We start from the raw sequence: 24,769 nt of genomic DNA on the forward strand, positions 1-24,769 counted from the left end.
AAAAACATTTAATTTATTTCAATACATAAAAAAAAATAATTCAATTATAATCAAACAATAACAACATATTAACATTTATATTGCAGGCATATATCAACGTATAGTGACACCAACAGCAACAACAACAACAAATACAACGTCATCACTCTGCTATTGCTGCCACTGATTATAGCTGACTGGATAATTACAACAAACAAATAAACCGAGTCAAGTCAGGCAAACATTTTTCTTGTTGTTGATTTTTCTTCTTCTCCTTCATTTTCCTGCTCTCTGTTCCCAGTCACATGACCTGCTTAGGCTCGTAAAGACCATTGCGGGACATGTCGGCGGCGGCTGCTCCTTGCATTCTACTCAAGTCAACTGTTGGCCTGTCAATTTAAATTTGAATTTTAAATAATGAACTAACATTTTCAATGACGTCGTCATCGTTGCCGTCGTCGTCGTTGCCATATGCCGGCTGGCTTAATGCAAGTTGAAAGAAGAGGAAAAGCCAAAAGGAAAATCGGAAAATAGTTGTGAAGCAAAAAACCCCACTTTTGCCACCCTCAATATAGAGGGAACGAGTCGGAACCCAGTAAAAAAATAAAGAGTAGGAAAAAAGCCTCTATTTTTTCTGGGTCATCATTTGGATTGGATTACGTGAAAGGAAAAAATGAAAGAAAAGAGCAGTTAGCTGGCAGGGCCATTTACACTTTACTACAAAACGAGGAGGAGAAGAGGAAAACCTAAACAATTGAAAGGCCAATAAATTTCGAAAACAAATCAAGTAGACATACACATATGAGTTTGACAAACAAAAGACAACAGAAGCAACAACAACAACACCTACAACAACAACGAATTTTTTGTTTCCTTGCTGGCCAAAAACTTTTTGCCCAAAAAGCCTCACATTCCAACCGCCCTCACAAAGGCAAACCGATTGGCCAAAAAACTTTATGGAGATTCATTCGTACAACAACAACATCACCAAGAGTAAAACAAATCTTGACAACTGGCCAAAATAAATTTCTGAAATTGAACTAAATGTCTGCTGCCGTACGCTGGGCCCAAAAATAAATTCTCATCTCCACGAAAACACCCACAGCCAGTACGGGTCGGATCTATTTCTATCTATGGATAGCCGGCAACAACAAGGAAACGGAAATAGCACAAGCCAAACAACGGATATATCAACGCCACACACACACAAACAGACAACAACAACAACATTTTTGTAATATTCAAACACACACATACGTACATACACAGACACCCGAACACATAGCCCCAGCTAGTCAATGAGCAATGGCCAAAATTTTAAATTCAAAACTTGACTCTCATAAACTAAAAGCTGTTGCAGGCAAGGAACCACGTCATCAACGTCATTCGCATGAAGAAGAGAGGGAAGAGGAGGAGAAAGAGGAAGGGAGAGAAAACAACTATATAAGCAAAAGAGGGCCAACAAGTTTTCCGAAAACTTTTTATTGGCGAAAACGGCAGCATGAGTCACAGCAAAGGGCCTACACTGAAACAGATGGCGCCCAACATTATGCCACTTCACACATTAACACAAAATGCAGCAGCAACAACAACAAGAACAATATATCACAGCTAACAACAACAACATCCATGGTCCATATAATGCAAACACAACACCTGCAACCAGCTGACAACTATAGATCCCTAATAATGGAATCGACTACAAAGACTTATAATCCATCAATAACCCTGGCAGGCTCACCAACCAGCATCTCCTCTCCAACCTCCTCTTTATCACTGTCACTCTGGCCCTCTTCATCAACACTCTACTCGAATTATAGCTGTTGTGTCTTAACCTATAATCTCTTTGCAGCCTATGCCGAGGCTGCCACACTACAGCTGAAACGTAAAACCTCACTGACAAAACTTTTCTATGCCGCCAGTGGTTGCTGGGGGCCAACAGCGGCTGGGCTGCGGCGTCACAATGATATGAGCAGTATTTGTTATCTAATACTGATGGCCTTTGTCTATTGGGGTGTTATGATACGGGCAGCGGTGGCCACAAATTTGGCTAACAATAACACACACTACGTGGCAGCAGCAAATGTCGTGGATGCCGCCTCAACTCTAAATGCCACAATGGAAAATTTCCCCAATAAAGATTTTCCTCTAAATTCACAAATCTTTGACCAATTTCCGACACACACAAATGCCAGCAGAGCAGTAGCAACAGATCTGAATAGTAGTAATACGTCTTCAAATTCTCAAGCTTTTCTATCTTTATCTACTTCTTCTTCGTCGTCGTCGTCTCCGTCGTCGTCGTCACCTATCTCTTTGGATATTTTAAGCAATTATCAGCGACGCCTATTAACACGTCGTGAAGCCGCCAATGTGCCTGATTTTGATGATGATGATTCCAGTTATCATGATGATGAATTTGATGAATATGAAACGTTAATTCGTAATAAATCTGGTAAGTGGCAAATAACCTAGCCCCTAAGTTCCTTAAGGCGTATGAGTGTTGACAACATGTATTCGCAACCACTCTTTCAAATTTTCGAGACCCATGTTAAAAAAGAAAATCATTTTTATAAACTATTGGTAGCGTTTTCTAGACATTTTATTTCCGAAATAGACTACTTCGTGGAGTGTATTATTTTAGACATCTTAGTCTTTTTATTAGTATTTCATTTTAGAAATGATCTACTTCCCGATTAGGTCAAGGCGTATTAGTTTTGACAACGTGTGTACGAACTCCTAACATATAACTGAAACTTGCACCTTATTTAACAAATATTCAGTAAACAAGTCGTATAAGTGTTGACAACATGTATACGTACATATGTTGCTCACATGCAACAAAATGTTTTAGAGGCTATATTTAATACACAGCCAGTAAATATTTATTATATGGATTTCATATGTTAAGACCTGGATGATAGTCAAGTTATACGCTCTTCAATATAAATTTGAGGACAAAAATTTGTACAGTCCAAATTTTTAGAAACCCTTCGTATTCGAGTTGTACTATCTCCAGACATTGGAAGAATTTCACACTATTTCTAGATTAGTACTTTTTAGAAAAAAAATTAAATCTTACTTGGTAGAAATGAACAATGAAAATATAGGGAACATACCAAAAAGTTGACCTATACCGATAATTCTACAAACCGATTATGTAAACCATAATGCAAATTTCAGAAATTCAAGTTCGAAAATGGGGAATATCGGTCCACTTCTTCTGGTACCTCCCACACAGGGGATAGGGCTAGGCCTAAATGTGGGCTATAGTTCATTATCGAATCATACGTGCTAGTTTTTTATCTCAATATCCTCCGCAGGTTAAATGATTACAACAGAGTCTCAGAACCAAACCCAAAACGCGGAACAATACAGATAACTTTTTTAATATAAAAAGGGGTTTATATGGAGACTACCCCAAAAAATGGGGCGAATATTGATAATTTTTGGTAGGGATATTTGTTACCATATACGACTACAAAATACCAAATTGCAGCGAGTTTGGTTTGAAAACGCTCTCAAGAACCCAAAATACCAAAAATTGGGTGTCCTTATATGGGAACTATGCCTAAACGTGGACCGACATATTCGAACTTGGCCTGCCTGCAAACCTATGCAAATTTTCAGCACTCTATCTCAATTTCTTCAGAAGATAGCGTTATTACAACAGACGGACGGACAGACGGGCGGACATGGCTAGATCGTCTTAGAATATACTTTACAAGGTCAGAAATGAATATTTCGATGAGGTAAAAAGTGTTATGGGTGAATTTCAAAAAATGTGACTGCGTTTGATTCATTTAACATTTAATGTTTTATTTTGCCTCCGAAAGTCGTGTAAGTGACCGAGGAAGTGTCCATGTGTAGAATAAACCCATAGTGGTGAAGCATATCATATAGTCGGCCGAATCCGACTTTACTACTTTCCTTACTGTTTATTGTCTACTAGCATATTCCCGCTACTTTGTCTTTGGTGCACCAATTACCTTAAATCGGATCAAAATATATATGGGAGCTATATCTAAATCTGGACCGATTTCCAGGAAACTTAACACACATCATTCTAGACATAATTCATTACGCTATGCCAAATTTCGTGCAAATCGAAAGATATATAGGGACATTGGTACACCATTTACATTAAATCGGACGAAAATATATATGGGAGCTATATCTAAATCTGGATCGATTTTTCCCAATTTCAATAGGATTCGTCCTTAGGCCAAATAAGTGACCTATGCCAAATTTCATCCAAATTGGATCATAAATTCGACCTGTACTTGATTACAAAAATACATGGACAGACGGACGGACATGCATAAATCGACTTAAAACGTGATTCTATGCATTTTCTAAAAAGGAACCATGTGCCTATCTCGTTTCCTTTTGTCTGTTACAAACATATGCACAAAGACATAATACCCTGTACCACAGTGTGGTGAAGTGTATAATTATACCCTACACAACTATGTTGTCAGGGTATTATAGCTTTGTGCAGCCCCAAGAGTTTGTAACGCCGCGAAATATTGGTCCTAGACCCATCTTTAAGTATACCGATCGTCATATCTCGACTAGCTGAGTCGATCTAGACATGTGTGTCCGTCCGTCCGTCTGTCCATTATAATTTGTAAACACGATACAGGCCACAGTTATGGACCAATCTTCGCGAAATTTTGCATATAGGATGAGTTCTGGCCAATGAAGACCCCTATTGTTTTTGGTAAAGATCGGTTAATATTTAGGGGATGAAATGGACCAAATACAAAATTTTTGTCGGTTTTTCTGGTCGCTCCAGAGGCCGCAATAATGGCCCGAACATCGTGAAATTTTGCATGGAGAAGGGGATCGGGCCAAAGAATAATCATGCCTCTTTTGATAAAGATTGATCAATATTTAGCGGGTCAAATGGACCCTGACTTTTGTGTGAAAAATGACAAAATTTGTATTCTATAGCGTATTTATTTACCCCTGAGTGACATAGACCCGAGAAGTTGATATTATATCCAAGAGGAGTGGTTGACCTTTAAATTAATACCCATTATATTGTTGTATGTATCCGGATGTGGGAGTTACACCTAAATATTTACAGATATCTCCGTATCCGTATATTATTTAGTAACTCATTATCACTCTAGAGCGCGGAACTATAGCGCTGATCGCTTTGAAATGTTCCATAAGGTTCCAGTTATGGTCAAGGACAACGCCTATAATTTTCGGTGATAATCAGATAATAATTTTGGGATGAAGTGGACCGAAAACTTAATTTTTGTGTTATTTTCGAGTCGATATATAGACCACAAATGAAAGCCGAACATCACAACGCAACCCACGGTGAAGGGAATCTGGACAATAGCTGTACTGAATACTCGTAATATTCAGAAAATATGTCCGTGTGAGGAAGAGGTGATGTTTACCTCTAAAATATTGCCCAGTCTCGGAATAAAAATCCGCAGAAAATTTGAGTTCCGTGGTAGTTGTGTAGGGTATCGTATGGTCGGCCCCGTCCGACTATACTGATCCGCTCACTGGTTAATAATAAATTTTAATCAAATATAGGTTCATCCAAACCCGAATTTAGTACACATTAATAATAATTTCCATAACTACGTACCTTAACAATCATATGTACGAATTTCCAAAACTGTTTACATATCCCAATTCTACACCCCAACAGGAATCCTAACTCCAGAACATAGGATTCTAGCTCTATTGGTTCTACCAAAATTCAAATTGTACCAAATTTAGTAACATTTAGTACTCATAAGTACTAATTCAAAAAACTATCTAAATATTTCATATACTCCAATAGTAATCCTAATTACAAATTATTACTATTCAAGCTCTAAATCCAAATTGTATCGAATTTAGTACCATTTAGTACCCATAAGTAAAAAATGTCCAAAATTACATCCATACCCCCATACCCACACTTCAAAAAACAATCTTATTTCCAAATTACAGTGTTCCAACTTTATCTCTTCAACTAAATCCAAATTGTACCAAATTTAGTACCATTTCCTACACATTTGTAGAAATTTCCAAAACTTCTTACATACCCAAATCCTACACCTCAACAGTGATCATAAGTCCAAATTTCAGGATTTCAGCTCTATTGGTTTACTCAAAATTCAAATTGTACCAAATTTAGTACACATAAGTACGAATTTCCTAAACTACCAACATATCTTAATTCTACAATGCAGTTGTTATCTTTTTTACAAATTTCAGTGTTCCAGTTCTACCGATTAAACTAAGTACAAATTAAGTACCATTTAATGCAGATTAGTAGAAATTTCTACATCTTCCTATGTACCATTTTAAATTTCAAGAAACCAGCTCCATCCGTTCCTCCAAATTCAAATTGTACCAAATTTAGTACCTTCCAGTACAATTCGTATACAAGACTACACTTCCAAAGTCAACTCCTTATATCGACCGTATTTCTCAACCCTGATTCACATTCCAGATTTTGAGTTTTTAGCTCTATCCGTTCACGTGCTACGAAATTGTAACAAATTTAGTACATTTTAGTACTTTTCGGATACTTATTGTTTGAATTTTCAAAAATTCTTGGGTACATCTACACTACACTCCATCAATGACCCTCAATTCAAATTTCAGAGTTCTAGCTCCACTGGTTCGCCAAATACAAATATTACCATATTTAGTACTTTTCGTGCCGTTCTAGTACGAATTTCCAAAAACCCAGCATTATCTGAGACCTTCGGACTAAGAGTGATCCCCACCCCAAATTTCAAGATTCTACATTCAGCCGTTTCGTCTAGACGTCGATAAATCGTTAAGTCAGTCAGTCAATCACTTTACTCTTGTATTAATATAGAAGATACACCAATCGAGACGAGCATTTTTGTGCTGGCTCCGACGAGAATATGCAATATCGAATGTGCTATGCTAGTGGAATAAATGCCCACGGATGCCTCTACCTCACATTATATTGTCCTCATATCTTATGGATGCCCTTTAGAAGACGTTCGATGTTTCGAAATCTTTTTCCAAAATTTTCTGTGACATAAATGGCAAGCGAACAAAATTTCTCCGTTCAAAACTTTGTTCATTATCTAACGGTAAAATGATATATCCTGATTATTCGATCTTTCGCAGATTGCAAAATCACGAATCACGTCATGTAGTAAATTTTGAACTTTGATAACAACAAAAATTTGCTTCCAAAAAACCCCATTCTTCAGCAAATAAAATATCTATTAGGTATTGTTGTTATTGTTGTAATAATACTTGACCTTTTATGCCAAAGACAAAAGAAAGCCACGAACGACCCAACCAACAAACCAACATATATGCATGTCTATGTGTGTTGGTCTATCCTAAGTGCCATCGAAATGACTTTATGCATGTGTGGAGGGAAAATTGTTCAATGGTCCTCCTCGTTCTTTTGTTCTTGTTGTTGCTGTTGTTATTCTTTGAACTTTTATTGTTTGCATAACGTTTATCACAGTTTTATGAATTGTGTGTGTGTGTGGTGGTAGTGATCGTGTGTGTGTATGTTTGTGCGATTGTGTGTTTGCGTGAGTCTATATAACCAAAAAATGGCAGCATGGCAATATTTTCTGTTAGCCTTCTCCCCCGAAAAAATATCGATAAAGAATGTATGACTATACGGTGCTGCCGTTGTTGTTCTTGGTATTTTTGCCAAATATTTAAACTTTTATGTGTGAGTGAGTCCGTGTGTGTGTGTGTGCGGTCATAAATTATCTGCATAGATGCACAGGGCCAGTAAATGCCAAAGTTATGTGGTAGCGGTTAAGGTAGGGGGAGTAGTGTATAAACTATTATATAATTGTACTAACTTTTTTACTACGTCCCTGGTTTCAATTATATAGCCTGGGCTATATAAAACTCAAAGTTAACTAAAATATGCACTCACATATATATACTCGTATATACGTGTAGGTGTAGTTGTACCTGTATTGGTGCTCCAACCAAATTACATTTAGTTTTTATGCTAACCAGGCATGTGGATAATTTCCTTTGGCAACATTGTGGTCAGGTTATTTGGTTTGGTTCGACATGTAAATATGGCCAATCTATGCCATGGTTTAAAAAGTCAATATTTGAGATTTTTTGTTGGGTTTGGATTTGTGTTGAGGAATGGGAAAAATAGTTTTCAAATTAATTGCCTATTGATTTAAAAATATGTTATGACTGGAAAAGATTTAAAACCGGTGGAGGGAAGAAGTACCGTACAAATCAATTAGGGGATATATCCAAAACTATTCTGTCCAGTACGACATAAAAAACTGCAAACATGGATTCTTTACCTGGACAAAATTATTAGGTCTCACCACCTACATAACACACAATCAGAGGATACTGAATACCGTTTTGAAAGATAAACTTTATATTCATTCGGGAACTACAAACAATTAAAAAAGTCGTTGAGTTTGGCCGTTCCGCACTTCTAATTGTGTGCAAATAATTTGATTACGCTCGGAAACAATTACAGACCCTCAGTATGGAAAACTGGCTAGGAATTACAACATACTCATATAGAAAATTTTCTCCAAGAGGTCGCAATGCTAAATTACTGCCACATCAGTGCAAAATTTGACTAAAACCTTCATGGGATCTGAAATGAGGATGCAATTTTATTGGGGGCTATGTCAAACGAAGAACTTATATCAACCCATATATATTATACCCTACACAACTATGTTGTCAGGGTATAGGCTATATATTAGTTCGGTGGAAAATCCATTATTTTTTTCGGCTGTACTGATAGATTTCTCGTAAAGTATCGATCAAACAATTTCAGATTTATGCTCGTTGGAAAGGTAACATTTTGCAGAAAAAAATATTTCGATGAATTACAAACGGAATGACAAATGTAATAAACCCTCTATACTATGGTTGAGGGTCCTCCAACGTATAAACAAAGTATAAAATAACTTCTCTACATTTTTTGGTGACTTTTTGACTCAGCAGACCTCAGTTGACCCATAGTTTTTTACAAATATTCTGTCCTTCTTTCTAGTCCCCTGGCATTCTTTTTTGACGCCATAGAAATCTGTATGGCCTCTGGCTCTGACTATATAAGACGAATGTTCTCTGACTACTGAAGATCTTCCTGTAGTCTTGTGATTTCAGATGACATCCTAGTGGGCCATAGGCTATAGAAGAGGTATTCTAGTTGTAAAAGACCTCTTTGTTATAAAAGGCCTTCTAGGGGTTGTTTTGATAAAGAAGGACTCCCAGAAGCTTTTATAAACATAACCGAGGCTGGTAGAAAGTCTCTAAGACCTTCCAAAAGTGTTTTCGTTATAGTATGGAAGCTACAGAAGATCTCTCAGATTTATTTTGCTTACAGAAGTCCTACTAGATGTCTTGGGGCTTTAGATGACCTCCAGGGTTCATTTTGTTATATAAGGCCTTCTTGAGCTAGAATAGCTAGAGAACTTTTTGTTATAGGGTTTCTCGTTATAAAACACCTCTCAGATACAGAAGATATCTGCAGAGAACATTTTGTTATATAAGGCTTTCTAGATCCGGAATAGCTGGAGGACTTTTTGTTATAGAAGGACACCTAGGTGTCTTTTATAAAACAATTCCCCTGATCGAGGCTACAGAAGAACTCTTACTTTTCATTGTGGCTACAGAAGTCTTGTGGATTCAGATGACCACATTGTGGTCTACGGCCTTCTAGGTGTTATGAAGTTATAGAACACTTTTAGAAGTTTTCTTTATAGATGAATTCCTAGAGGTCTTTTATAAAAATAACCGCGGCTGATAGATGACTTCTTAGACCTTCTTGTGGGTTTCTCGTTATAAGAACCTCTCAAAGATATCGAGGTTATAGAAAACCTCTCAAATTTACTCTGTCTGCTAGAATTCTCTGCCAGTACAAAACCTGCGAGAGTACTTCTAGTTATAGAAGAGGCTTTCAGACCGAAGAAGACCTTCCAGAGACCTCCCCATAGACCTTGAAGAGATTTTCTCAAGGCAACATAAGACCTCTCAGATTTTCTCTGGCTGTATACAACCTCCTTGAAGTCTTGTGGTTTTAGAAGTTTCGGGCCATAGATGACCTACTAGAATTTTTCTGCTTATAGAAAATTTGTCTGGAGGTCTGTTGGCTAAAGAAGATATTTCAGGTATAGAAAAGGCATCTCGAGATATTTTTACTAGCGGTCATAGAAAACTTTTCAAAGATTTTCTCTGGCTAAAGGAGATCTGCTAGAGGTCTGTTGGTTCTAGAAGAGGTTTAGTGAGTAAAGAAGACCCCATTTATATTTATTTTTGCTGCTGATAAAAGGTTTCTTATACCTTCTAAGGATTTTATCGTGATAAGAGACCTCTCACATATATTTTTGATATATCAGGTATCCTCCAATGACTTAGTAGATCTCCAAGAAGGCTTCCAAATATCTTCTAGAGGTTTTCTTATTAAAGCCTAGGTCTATGGGGCCTGTTTTTTATATAGAATATCATTTTGTGTTCATCAGGTTAGAGAAGGGCTTTCAAAATCTTTCCAAGGAAAAGAAACCCAGCTAGAGTTTTGTTGCGTATAGAAGATGTTCATAGAGGTATTTTTTATTATAGAAGGCGTCGGCGAGGACTGAGAAGAATAAAATGCATTTCAGAGTTATTTTATCCTCCAAGGCCATTGTATTTCCACAAGAAGGCTTACTAAGACATTATAGATTTCTTCTAGCTATTAGAGAATAGCTAAAAGTCTTTGGGCCCTATTCATTATACAGAAGATCATTTGTTATGGTAATAAAAGACGTATGTTGGCTATCGTAGAAGTTTTCTGGCTGAAGAAGGTCTCCAATAAGTTTTTGTCATTTTATGGCCTTATGGACTTCTAGAGGTATTCTCGTCATAAAAAGCCTATCAGTGATATCTGTGCTATGTCAAATCTCTTGAATATGTTTTTTATTTACAAGATCATTTAGGGTAATTCAGGAAGTTTTAAAAATCTTCTAGATGTAGAACGATTTATTGATGTCATGATGCCTAGATAGCCAAAGGTTTTTTGGTTACACAAGGCCTTCGAGAGTAATTTTGGCAATATGGAAGTCATTTAAGAAGTATTGTTGTCTCCTACTTATAAGACCATCGTAGGGCTCTTCAAGATTATAGATGATTTCCAAATGGTTTTCTGGCTTACGAAGTCCTCTGACTTTAAAAGACCAATTGCAGGTTTTTGGCGATCTGCTTTAGATAAAGGACCACAGTGAGTCCTTCAGTTCATAGAATACTTATCTAAAATCTTCTGGGAGTGAGACGGCCTCCCAGATCTCACCTTACCCTTTTAACTTACCTTATCGATTTTCATTAAAACTTTTATTCACATTTATTTTTCTTCCCATTACAGCCAAAGGTAAATATATCGGTGCCCCATGCAATAATATGACATGTGAGCCCACTTTGTTGCATGTCACCTGTGATAAGGAGACACAAATATGCGGCTGTGAAAAAGGTTATCCCGTAACAATTGGTTTGACCAGGGGATGTGATAAACGTAAGTACATAGAACTTCGTGAAGCTAATAAAAATTGCTAACATTGTTTTATATTCTCCACTACCTCATCGGTTCCCCCCTCATCCACAGCCAAAAAACTGGGCGAAATGTGTTTCTATGACGAGACATGCCAGTTCAATGATGAAAACTCCCTTTGTGTTCAGGTGCGTCACAATGCCATGTGCCAGTGTGTGAATGGCTATCATTCGGTGAGCTTAAATAAACCATCACGTCGTGTCTTCTGTACTCCAGGTAAGTCGAAGAAGAAAAATAAACTAACCATTAATATTCATTTTTTAAAGAACAAATAGGGAAGGGAAAAGTTATTTATTTTCTGTTGCAACAAAGTTATGTCTAGGACGTTTTGTTTTATAAAACAAGGGGGAGGTTGGGAGTTTGTGGTGATAAATAAACTTTGTCCTTATCCAGTAGAGAAAACTGAAAACGAAGTTTGAAAACAACGACACAAATCCCATTTAATTTATGTTGGAAGTAGTCCACGAAGGAGCAATGAGGATACTATAATAAATAATAGTTCGTGGTATTTTTAAACATTGAAGAAGATGCGGGAAGCTTTCAGGATATTACTCCATGAAATTTAAGCATCAGGGTGGTATTCTAAATTTATACTAGGAGGAGATAGGAGCCTCGAAGGCGTTGAAAGCCGTGGGCGCTTTAAGAATATATTTTTAAACGAGTAAATAAGTCGTAAGGTATTCAAACTGAATATATATAGAAGTTTTGTCAGAAAATGGACCCTTTTTGGAAACGAAAATTAAATGATGCTAAAATGATTTTTTTTCAATAGCCCTAATGCGTGGTGTTAAAAAAAAGTTCATTGCCTTTAAAAGGGTCTTAAGCGGGAATTTTTCAAATATTTTTTTTTTTCATTGCACTAAAGGTCTTAAGGCGTGGATTTTTTAAATAATATTCCTTTGTCCTTTTAACAGTTTTTGTCTTTGTCCATAAAGGGCCTATTGCTTGGATTTTTAAAATTGTTTATCCATAGGCTTAAAAGGCTCAAAAGCAAGGGCTTTCAAAAGATTTTTTCCAAAGCCCTCAAAGGGCTATGACCCTTTTTCAATGATCATTAAAGGCCGCAAGGTGTGGATTTTTTGAAGAATTTTTCAACAATCATTAAAGGTCGTTAGTTCTCGATTTTTTGTAAAAAAAATTTCAACGGTTAATAAATGCCGTAAGGCATGGATTTTCAAAGGCCGTAAGGCGTGGTTTTCTTAAATAACTTTTTATTGGACGTTAAAGGCCGTAAGGCGTGGATTTTTTTAAATTAGTTTTTATTGGACGTTAAAGGCCGTAAGGCGTGGCTTTTTTAAATTAATTTTTATTGGACGTCAGCTCACCATTTTCATTTACTATTTCGTCAATTTTGTACGTTGTGCAAAATTTCATGTCAATCTGGCAAACATGGGGAGTTTGATGCACCACTTACTTAAAATTATGCGAAAATATATATGGAAGCTATATCCAACAATGAAGCGATTTCAACGAAACTTGTCACAGGTTAGGTTATACTAATTTCCTTGGTGCGTTTTGTTCCTTGGTACGTCAATTACTTAAAATCAATCGATAATATATAAGGGAGCTATATCTAAATCTCAAATGATTTTCACGAAACTTGTCACACAACATTCTGGACTAAATTCGGTACGCTATGCCAAATTTCGTCCAAATCGAAAGATATATAGGGACTCCATTTACATGAAATCGGAGGAAAACTAAATATGGGAGCTATATCTAAATCTGGACCGATTTTCTTGAAACTTGGCAGACATCACTCTAGGCTCAATTCATTACGTTATGCCAAATTTGGTGCAAATCGAATGATATATAGGGACTTTGGTGCACCATTTACAAAAAATCGGACGGAACTATATATGGGAGATATATCTAAATCTGGACCGATTTTCTCGAAACTTGGCACACATCATTCTAGGCTCAATTCAGTACATTATACCATATTTCGTGCAAATCGAAAGATATATAGGGACTTTGGTACACCATTTACAATAAATCGGACGAAAATATATATGGGAGCTATGTCTAAATCTGAATTAATTTCAATAGGGTTCGTCCTTGGGCCAAACAAATGAGCTGTGCCAAATTTCATCTGAATCGGATTATAAATGCGACCTGTACTTTGTTTACAATTTAACACCAATAGACGGACAGGCGGACGGACATGCATAAATCGACTCAGAAAGTGATTCTATGCATGTTCTCAAAAGGAACTATGGGTCTATCTCGTTCCTTTTGCCTGTTACAAACATATGCACATAATACCCTGTACCACTGTATGGTGAAGGGTATAAAAATACCTTCCTCATTGCTTGTGTCATTTTGAATTTCTTCTGCAAAAGCTCTACCTACCAATCTCGAAATCTATTAAATCATTTTATGCGGATATTGCGCCCACCTCAACCGCATTCTCCAGCTCTTTCTCAGTGTTCGAAAATAGTTACGAACACACTGTCTCGAACATCCATTCTCACTTCTCAACGTACCATACACTTCGATTGAGCTCTCCATAACTATGAAAATATTTTCCCGATTTTTACGCCAAAGCCTTTCCTGTTACAATCCAACTGTTGAACATTGTAATTGTAATAGAATGGTCTAGGAATGTATAACTGTGCGAAAGGCACAGAAATTTGAATTTATTCAACTTAATATAGTCGAAGATTTGCATCAGAAATTTTAAATTTCCGTTCCAGCAGGATTTTCTGTATCGGTCCATCTTTTGATTGTAATGTGGTATTTTGAGTTATCATAGGGTAGGACATTTCCTACCAAAAGCTATAAATATGGTAATTATCAGTCCAAGTTTTAGTATAGCTTCCAAATAAAACTACATTCAAAATTTCGGCATTTTGGGGATTTTGGTCAGTGCTTTTATCGAAATCAGCTGTAGTATTTTGGATTCTTATTAGATAGAAAACGTCCCAACATTGACCTTATATTCGCTGTATTTTGGGCACGTTTTTTTGCTCTACACCATAGAGTGGAGTTTGTTTTTCCGTTTGTAACTCATCGAAATAATCAGTTCCGAACCTATAAAGTTATATATTCTTGATCAGCGTAAAATTCTATGGCGATTCAGGTATGTCCGTCTGTATGTCTGTTGGAATTACTCCAGCCTCTAACCCAATTGAAATAGATCGTCAAAATTTAGCATAGAGAATATCGGTACACTCCTTCTGGTACCAGCCCCACAAAATGGTGAAAATTATGCTAAAAATTAATTTTATAATAACATGCAAACGGACTATCCGATTTTAACGAAACTTTGTACAACTTATTATATTTCTTTTCTTATTTTCAACATTTTCAATATGTATAAATCCAATATCAGGATAGTTGAATGTCCGATATGAACCAAGCTTTCCACAAGCTGTTATCTTTACCAAGTCTAGATCAAGTCCAAAGGTAGCACCCATTGGCCTACTCCTTCTGGTATCTCCCACACAAATGGTCAGCATCCTCCGCAAACCATAAGGTGAGGGTATATATCTGTCGGCAACACCGTGTATTTTAACAATTTGGCTATTATGTGAGATTTTTGGTTCTCATTAGGTAACAAATCCTACCAAATTCCTACCAAAAATTATAAATATTAGGATTGGGCCAATGTAATGGAAGTTCCCAAATTTCTGCATTTTGGCAAGTTTGGGCACCTTTTCCAAACAAATTAGCTGTAATTTACTGATTTAGTCACTCATTGGTTAGCACAAATAAAAATATATTGATTTTGGCTCAAGTTTCAGGGTGGTACTATCCAGTTTTCGGTATTTTGGAAACGCTTGGATGTCAAATCTGCCTACTAAAAATCTTTAATATTGGTCTATTTTTAGGGTTGTCCCAACATAACGATGCCTCTCACGTTTCGATGTTTTGGCAAGTTTGGGAGGTTTCTCAACCAGATTCCAAATATTTCTACCAAAATTATTTATTTTAGCTCAAGTTTCAGGATAGCCCAATATAACGGCAAACCTTATTATTCGTTGTATTAAGGTTTTTTGGGAACCCGATTTAAACGAATTGGCTGAAACTCAAAGTTGCTGCAATTATGGGTGTTTAGCTCAGAAGGGCTCCGCCGAAGGGAGTCAGTACGCCGAATGCGTGGAGCAGTGGACCGTAAGGGAGGGTGTATAAATAGCGCAGTGTGCCGTGAAAGTAGAACGAAAAGAATAAAAACACAAATGTTTTTGTAATATGGGTTTTCAAAACTTCCTATCCAGTACCCTAAATTTCGTTTTCTGAGGATTTTACACAAGTTTTTCAACCGATGAGTTTGGGTTCATATTGGATTAGAAATCTTCCCACAAAATAAAATGATAAGTACCGGTTAATCTGTGGATATAGTCCCAATTTAAAGATATTTTTTCTCGCCGAAGTGCCTATATTTTAGCAATTACGGAATGACTGCAACGCCTTCTTCATCTTCACAGAATTTAAATTCATAACATGTAACCTTTATATGAGAACTAAATTAGTGTCATGCAGCATTTTCGGTAACAGAGGGCCTACCCAATTTTTGTCTATTATATACCCTACACAACAATATTGTGAAGTTTTGTGTGGCCCCAAAAGTTGGTTATGGTCTGATCGATTAATCAATGTACCTATGTGTCCCCATCCGTTTGTCTGTCTGTCCATTATAATTTGTAATCAAAGATCACGGTTTGGGACCAATTGTCATGAAATTTTGTAAATAGATCCGATTATGAAACAATACAACATCTTTTGGTAAAGATCCTCGTTCTAGAGTTCAAAATAATTGCTCAAACGACATCAAACGAAAGGTCAAGTGTACCCAAACTCTTATGTGAAACTTAAAAATCTGAAGTTCACAGTATGTACCAAAGGAGTGGTTGCCCTTTGAATTGATACAAAGAATTAATAGGGGTCTATGTATTCCGATATTGTTTAGTATTTTCATTACCTCGCCGAAGAGCGCAAATGTCACGCTGATAGCTATGGAATTTTGCATGAAGTTCCGGTTATGGTCAAGGCCGACATCTACAGTTTACGGTGGTGATCGGATGATATATAGAAAACTTTTTTTATTTATTTTTCTAGTCGCTCCAGAGATCACTATTATGACCCGAAGTGTCAAGAAATTGTACACGAAGACAGGGATCAGGCTAACGAATATGTATGTCTGTTTACATGAGATAGATAATTTTTAGGTTATCTGATGGACCAACGTTTTTGTGTGAACATTTAATATTCCCACTATTTCTGAAAATTTACAGAATTTTTGTTTGGTAGGAAGACATAAATTGGAAAATCGTTCTCTGTATGTCTCGGAATTTAGCTCCGCAAAATTTTCAAGTTCAGTGGTAGCTGTGTAGGGTATCATACGGTTGGCCCCATCCGCCTACATTGATTCGCTTCCTGATTTTAAATAACTATTTTATTTTATTTGTTTTATTAATTTTTTTATTTTCCCTCTTTACAGATCTAGACGAATTAAATTCCGATCTGCCAACACTGCTGGGTGTATGCGTCGGCATTGGAGTACTGGCCGGTCTAATATGCATGGTTCTGCATCTGTTTAGTAAAACCAAATATCCAAGGCATCGGAATTTCGGTGATGCCAATTTACCGCCACCTATAATGTATTCAAGTGAAACAGGTAATGTTTGACGATTTGACCATAACACACCGAGACAAGCATCACACACACCCACACATACATCGGAGAAAAGAGAGAATATTCACCGCTCTCTTCTCAATCGTTGGCTTGTCAAACGACAAGCCTTCTTTACATTTGTAGTTGTAGCTCGTTCGTTCATTAACCCATTGTTGTCGTTTTTTGTTTTGGTTTTCTTTTTTAATTTTCTTTCCAAAACAAAAACATTTGCTCTTTGGTTTCTTTGTGAATCTGATGTCTCTTCACGTTCGCCAGGTATTCACCATCAACGCCATTACACAGTGCAATCCGGTCGTCCATCATCACGTTCGAGTATACGCTCCAGTGGCGGCTCAATCGGTTCCTATGGCAATCGTCGTTCGTCCACGGGTGGTGTTACATCAACAACGGCCGGTTCCAAGGGCATACTGGTATCGACGTCACGCACAGGTGCGGCTAGATCGGCCGCCATATTGCTTATATCGTGTCACTTGTCAACCTTATCGAAACAGAATCTCGCCTCGAGGGCGACCTCGCGCCAGACCTCCGGTGCTGGCTGCAGTGCCAATTCGCGCGACAACCTCGACGAGAACGGATCGGATCCGGGCAGTCGAAGTTGCGATAGTACCTTGTCGATGACACGGCACCTGCAAAAGCAACTGAATCATCAGCGTCAGTTGCTGAGCTTCGAGCTGTCGCCGGCGAAGACAAAAAATCATGATAGAGTTCGAGCCCTGTTGGGCCTCAATGGCATTGAGAATATCAATGATGATGATGAAGAAGAAATGAATAGTTTAGATAATGGCCATTTAGTAATTGGTGCGCTGCCGACACCGGCCAGTGAAACGCCAAGATTTGCGGTAAACGAACTTTTCCACAACAAAAGCAAAACAAACACGAAAACACAGAACCAAAAATCCCAAGAAAAAAACACACACACACAGAAAGAAATACACACCAACAAACAAACCCAAGACACCAACTCTCTCTCAGAGACATTTTACACCAAAAACAAAAATCTACGTTCTCTCTTTCCTTCTCGAAAAGACCCCCAAATAACAACAACAACTACTGCATTTACCCATACATGTACACCTGTAATTTATGGTCATTATTCCAAAAACAACAACACCAACAACAAAATCGGAAAATTGGAAAAGCAAATATTCAAAAATACAACAATTCCCAAACACCTACTCTTTCCAATCCTCTCTTATCCTTACCAATGCAACAACACACATACATTCACACACACACAGACATCCCAACACAACACAATTTACCTCTTTTTTTCTCTCTCTCTCAATCTCTTATCCGTATCCGTATTCTCGTATTTGATTGATGGTAGAGTTGGTTGCAGTTTTTTTAGTGTGTTCTAGACTTGCTGATGTTGTTGTTGTTGTGTTGTGTTGTCGTTGATACCAAGAACGAGACTCTTGATACACCTATGTTGTTGTACTGCCTCCTTTAAATTAAATTAACTTACTTATCTATCTCTACATATAATTTGTATTTTTTTCTGTCTGTCCATTCATACGGTCATCCATTCATTCATCCGTCCGTACTTCGTATTGATTGTATATCGCATTATAAGATTGTACATTTTTGTATCGTGTATGGACAATGTTTGTATGTAAAATACGTACGGAGGATGCATTTTATTACGTTATGAAACACCACAATTAAAATGAAAGAAGCTCTCCATATATTTTGCCAGTTGCAGAATTATAAACTTGTAGATAGGAAATATTCTAAGACCTCCAAAAAGTCTCCTATAGATAAAAGACTTAATAGAAAATGTATGCATACTACGACTTCTAAGAGTCCTTCCCAAGATATGAGGCCTATTATGAGGAATGACATCCTTCCCCAGCAACTATAGGTTAATTGTAACATCGATGTTCGTTGACAAATCGATTTTGAAATTGAAATTCACTAGATCTCAAGGGTCCTCCTTGATAGCAAGTAATTCAACGCTTCTTTCGTTAACCTAAAACTTTATCGGAATCTTTAAAGAGATATTGATATATCACGTAGCGAGTTTTGAACCCGCGGGGGATAAAAACCTAAAATTTCGAGGTCAGTAAGTCCTGCTACTGCCAGATTGAATGTAGTATGACTATTGACAAATTCTTCTCTAAAGAAGAAGTGGTTTCGAGGGATATAAACAAATCCTTTAAGATCAGATCATGTGGCGATAAAAGAAGGGCTGATGTTTAACGATTCCCATGGTCATGGTTCTAACTGTCCTGTGGTAGAGACTACAAAATTAAATTCATTGACAGTGAACATGGTTTGGAATTTAGTGTAATCTCCGAACCCCGAATGAAAATTCCTTTCATAGGTACGTGGCAACGATGTCTATGGCGAAAAAAGCGTTTAAGGCAAAAAAAGCAAAAAAATGTTTAGAGAAAAACGCGTTTAAAGTTTGAGAAGCCCTTCAGCCGTCACTTGATGCTGACACAATAAATCGGCTATATCTTCAAGAGTTCTTGAGATTTTCATTTGAAATTTTGTAGGCACATTCTATAATTAGTGTAGATTCGAATTATATCAACAAAATTTTTGACCCCGAGAATGGGGGGGTCCTCTTAAGTTCCACTAAAAAGCTGGTTTTGGTAGTTGGTTGCAACTAAATAGTCAATCTAAAAAAATACTACAGTAATTAACTTCAATGGCAGTCGTCGGACAAACTCTACGAAGATAATCTGACGACGGCCTTGGGTGTAGAAAGAGGTTCACATGATAAACCATATGGAAGATTAAAATACAGCTGCAATGAATACTGTTAAAAATGCTTTGAACATTTGTCAGCTCTTCTTGCCAGTCGTCAGCATGTCCAAAATACTTTGAACAGTATTTTGTATTACAGAAGATTTGATCGTTGGAGTGTTGCAAGATAAGAGTCTAAAATCCCACATGCAACGCTGATAAGACAGTGGTTGTATGTGTTGAGATTCTATGACGCACACGATGGAAAAACTCTCCACAGATCAAATTCTATTATTAGAACAAATAGTTTACTGATAAGTATTTTGTATTTGAGATTAGGCTAAACAAGAGTTGTTTAAGTAGTACCTAAGAAAAAATATTTTACAATAAAGTTAGTGACTTACAACCACTCAAATAGAACGGTCGGGAGCACCATGTCTCAATAATTTTTTGTACGGAGGAGGCACTCGTCAAGAGCGGTCGGGAGAACAGTGTCGTGTCTTAATTTAATATACAGATGAGCTGATCTATATTAAATATCTTCTACAACAATGTCTTTCACCCTCCAATAACCCGCAATACCATATTACTATGTCGAAACATGGGCCTACGTCATAAAATTTTTCGTGCAAATAACAAATTACCTTCAAAATGTCGATAGTGGTCGCGGCTTTTATATGGGGGTTTGATATATGTACCAATATAGCTTCATTTTTTGTAAAATTATTTGAAATACCGACAGTGTGACCGTTATATAGGAGCTATACCAATACATATTGGGCCAATTCTAATATACAGAAAAATAGAGGGTGCCGTTATATGGGGACTATGACAAAATGTGCACCTGTATATCAATAATTTTTGGTACGGAGATTTTCTATCCAATGAGAATTCAAAACTTCTAAAAAAAGTTATAAAAATCAAAATATTGAAATTTAGGGTGATAAATCTGTATGGGGGCTACCCGAAAATGTGGACCATAATTCATAATTTTTAGAACCCAACGTACCAATTTACACTTACTTCGAATGAAAAACGCGCTCAAAAAAATCACAAATACCGAAAATACTGACAATTTGCGGGTTACCGTTATGTGGAGACTATGGCTAAACGTTAGCCAATGTACTGGACTGCAGACAAAAGACAACTTTATACAAAATTTCAGTACCATATCTCAATTGCTTCGAAATATAGCGTGATTACAACAGAGAACTTAAACGGATAGATCATCTTAGAATTTTACCTTGATCGAAATTGTTCCAGCTGAATATGGCTAGGATTTGAACCCAGGTTCCCAGAGCAACACAAATGTTGCCAGACCACTTAGCGTTCTAAACCATTAAGGCTCTTCCTAAGATTGCACAAAAAGCATGTGTATACCATGGGAGCAATTGGAGGTGTGTGAACTAATTGAGTCATTCTCCCCATTTTGAGATAAACGATCAATGTCGATTGAGTCGTTTATACTAAGATATTTAAAGATATTGATATTATTTGTTTCAAAACTAGTATTATGTGGTATTAATTTTGTTTGTGGTTTTGTGCCATTAAACATAATGAAATACATAACGTAATATGTTATGTATTTTTTTCTAGAAAACTAAGATTCGTATCTGAACCTAAAATGGACCACTTTCAAAATAATCTACTCAATTGCCCGGCTCTACATTAAAAAGGATTGTTTCTAGAGTGAAGGCAAATGTAGGATCTAGATAAATTTGAATTTAATTCCAAATGTGAACTTTATAAAGCCACGTAACCTAATATTTGTGATGCGCCGCTTTACCAACACGTCATATAATGCTGGGTACGTAGGTTCTTCCACTAGCTTTCCTATTCGTTGCAAACACTTCTATCATGAAATTCGACTCGAAAGAGAAAAACTCACTTAATCATTCATATGATTACCGCACTTAACAACAAAAAGGTCGACAATATATAATAAACACTATAGGGTCTGAATTAAGTATGTCGATAAGGTACAAAGAAAAATTAATATAGGCTCCATAGGGGAAAGTTTAAAATTCCTTTATTTATATCAGGGCCATGGAGGGAATATCGACATTGAAACAACATTTTATAAGATGAACATTTTCTTATTATTTTTCAAAGTATTTTTCAGTGTGTTTTATATCGTTTTTCTTGCGCTCAAATCCATTCTCGAAGCTATTCTTCCACTCGATTAAGGCACCTCCAAAGAATCATTTTTCCAATTCCTCGTTCGGCCGACAAAAAAGGCGGTGGTTCTTCTTCTTTTGTTTATTTTATTTTTAATATTTCTATGAAGACTTCAGGCAACCCAATTGTGGTGTACTACTAATAATTAATCTCCTATATGAACAGTAGTTTTACCGAAGAAAGATGCAAACATTTTATGGATCCACTTTTGTTGGATTTGCCAAGTCTTCGAAGGCCCACACGGTCGAATGCAGTTTTGTACGGTATCCAACAAGATCGTGCAACACTGGTAATAGAAATGCCTAAGAATGACGCTATTAATTTGCCAGTTCATGTACGATCGATGGTAATCGCCAATTGATTTTTCAAGTCCCTGAAGATAAACTCCAACATATGGCTTAACATCATACATCTCAAATCAATGAAACTGAACTTTGTTGATATTGTCGGCGTAACGCCGGTAAAAATAAAACCAATAGCATAGTCCACGTTACCCGAAGTTCCTCTATAATTACATGATATGTTGACAAAGAAAACTCTAACGGAAATACAAAATCTGTCCCGACGTGGTTTTTTAATCATAATCATTACTTCTTTTTAGAGGTGTCTTATATGTGTCTTATATTGGAGTTATTCCTCTAGGAGGCTTTCGATCCTTAGAAACCGCATGGCGGTATTCTATATTGAAGATATGTAGAATATGTAATAGTGAAAAAAAACTATGGAAGGCATTTTATCTGTAAAAGAAATATGTATATGAATTATTTAATGCATACCTGAGACCTGCGCGAGTTTCCTATATATGGGCAACATTCTGAAAATAAGGCACCTCCTTCGATTTATTACATACGAAGAACTCTAGGAGGACTTTACCTATATATATAATACTAAGAAAAATCTTCCTGGCGTATTTTATTAATTTAAATCATATCGAAGATCATTTTTGTATGGAAGGAATATTAGCGTTTAGATATCTAAGGAAAGCTTCTATGACCTCTTTTTTCTATGGAAAAGATGTATGAAATTTTGTCTACAAAACATCTTAAGTAGATTATCTATCTAATTAATTCCATTGGAAGGACTTCCAGGAACTTATATATCTAAATCACTTTTACTGTTTTATATAATATTTTAGAGCTATAATATCATAGAGGTCGTGACTACTAGGAATGTTATTCGTAGGTCTTCAATCTACATAAGACATATGAAAAGCCTTCTATATGCAAAAAGTTTAAGCCGGCTTATATCTATGGATGACTTATGGAGGTATTCTCTCTTAAAAGACAGTTATCTCTCGTATACTTTTAAGAGGTCTATGATATGTTTTGATTTGATCGTCAAGATCTTCACTATTTCCCATCAACACATACAATCATGAAGAGCAAATTTCTATATGGAAAATGGTGTATTGAATATTTTTTTCATTTGATATTATTTATTATTCGTATTTAAGGTTTTGATTTCATAAGCTCTGTATTTTCTTTCTCGAGATAAGTAAGTTTCAAATGTATATTACTGAATCTTGGATTGTAGGTGTTGTATTCCTAGTTACAGCAAAAATAAGATTTTCAAAATTAGGAAGAACGTACAGAAACCAATGCATAAATTCCATACGGTTTGAATCCCGATGCAAAGAAATAATTCTCTCTATGGGGTTTTTTGCTTAACTGAGAAGAATTTAAGAACGATATTTAACCATTAAAAATTACTGAAGGGAAAATGGAATATTTTATTAGTGGGCTGGATAAAGTCAAATTTTGATAGAAGTAATGTTTTTATATTTTAGATAATAAGGAAGTTTACAAAATCTTCTCAGGGACTACATCTTATATTGGTAAACCCACTTCCATAGCTTGAAAAAATTTTGTAACCATTAGACCTATTTCGGATCTTCAACCTATAAAATACCACTTGAAAGAGTAATAGTAAAAAACTATATTTGAATGGAGTTATTTTTACAAATTGAGTCTTCTTACACTTATATGGCTACACATCTAAACAGACAATCAAACAAACAACATTGCCTTAAATGTGCCACAAGACACCGAAAATAATGTTTAATAAATTTAGAGAAAACAAAGAAATAGTTTTTTTTTATTTTTTACTAGAAATAACTTTAAAATACAAACAAACTAAGTGTATATTATTAATTTTGCTGGCTACTTCTTTTACGTTTATTTTTCTCATACAAAAAAAAATCAATGTCTTCTATTCGTCTAAAAACAAAAACAAACAACTTAAAATTAATCAAAATTTTATGTGTATAACTATTATTGTTGTTATTATAATTATTGTCCTAATTTTAACAAACTATATTTAATTTATTTTAACTATCAAAAACCAAAAAAAAATATTTATTTTTTATTCTACAACACTTTATCTCCTCAACGAAATGAAAAAACTATCCTCCCTGTTCATTTTTTTTTTCAAAGAGAAACACCAACAACTTATGTTTCACAGAGAGTTAAAAAAGAAAACAGTTTGAGAACTCAAACTAAAACACCAATCAAACAAAATTGCCAACAAAATGAAATGAAAGAGAACCCAAAAAAAATGAATGAAAATTCTTTTATTTTACAAAAAAAAAAAGTGAAAATAATTTTGAATGAACAAGGTAAAAGAGAAATTGTAAAATAAAGAGAAACATAAACAGATAACAAGTAACGATAGTGAGCATAAAAAGCAATATGGCGGTGGCTGAGTCCAATGTTTTTTATTGAAACATTTTTCTTTGATTGTGTTTTCCC

The 24,769-nt window shown here is 36.0% G+C and overlaps 1 protein-coding gene across 1 annotated transcript in view; it reads left to right on the forward strand.

Annotated features, from left to right (window-relative positions):
- Positions 1 to 1,284: 1,284 nt before the first annotated feature.
- Positions 1,285 to 24,769, forward strand: part of LOC133329540 (uncharacterized) — a gene marked incomplete at its 3' end in the record, with an annotated part of 29,396 nt that continues 5,911 nt past the window's right edge. Inside the window, exons 1-5 of the mRNA XM_061538016.1 lie at positions 1,285 to 2,431; positions 11,333 to 11,479; positions 11,570 to 11,731; positions 16,959 to 17,135; positions 17,409 to 17,582. Of these exons, the coding sequence (XP_061394000.1) occupies positions 1,285 to 2,431; positions 11,333 to 11,479; positions 11,570 to 11,731; positions 16,959 to 17,135; positions 17,409 to 17,582 (1,807 nt within the window). The remainder of the gene's footprint in view (positions 2,432 to 11,332; positions 11,480 to 11,569; positions 11,732 to 16,958; positions 17,136 to 17,408; positions 17,583 to 24,769) is intronic.

The sequence above is a fragment of the Musca vetustissima genome, unplaced genomic scaffold (assembly GCF_032173495.1).
Source record: "Musca vetustissima isolate MV318-11 ecotype Yass unplaced genomic scaffold, APGP_CSIRO_Mvet_v1 utg258192, whole genome shotgun sequence".
NCBI classification, from domain to species: Eukaryota; Metazoa; Arthropoda; class Insecta; order Diptera; family Muscidae; genus Musca; species Musca vetustissima.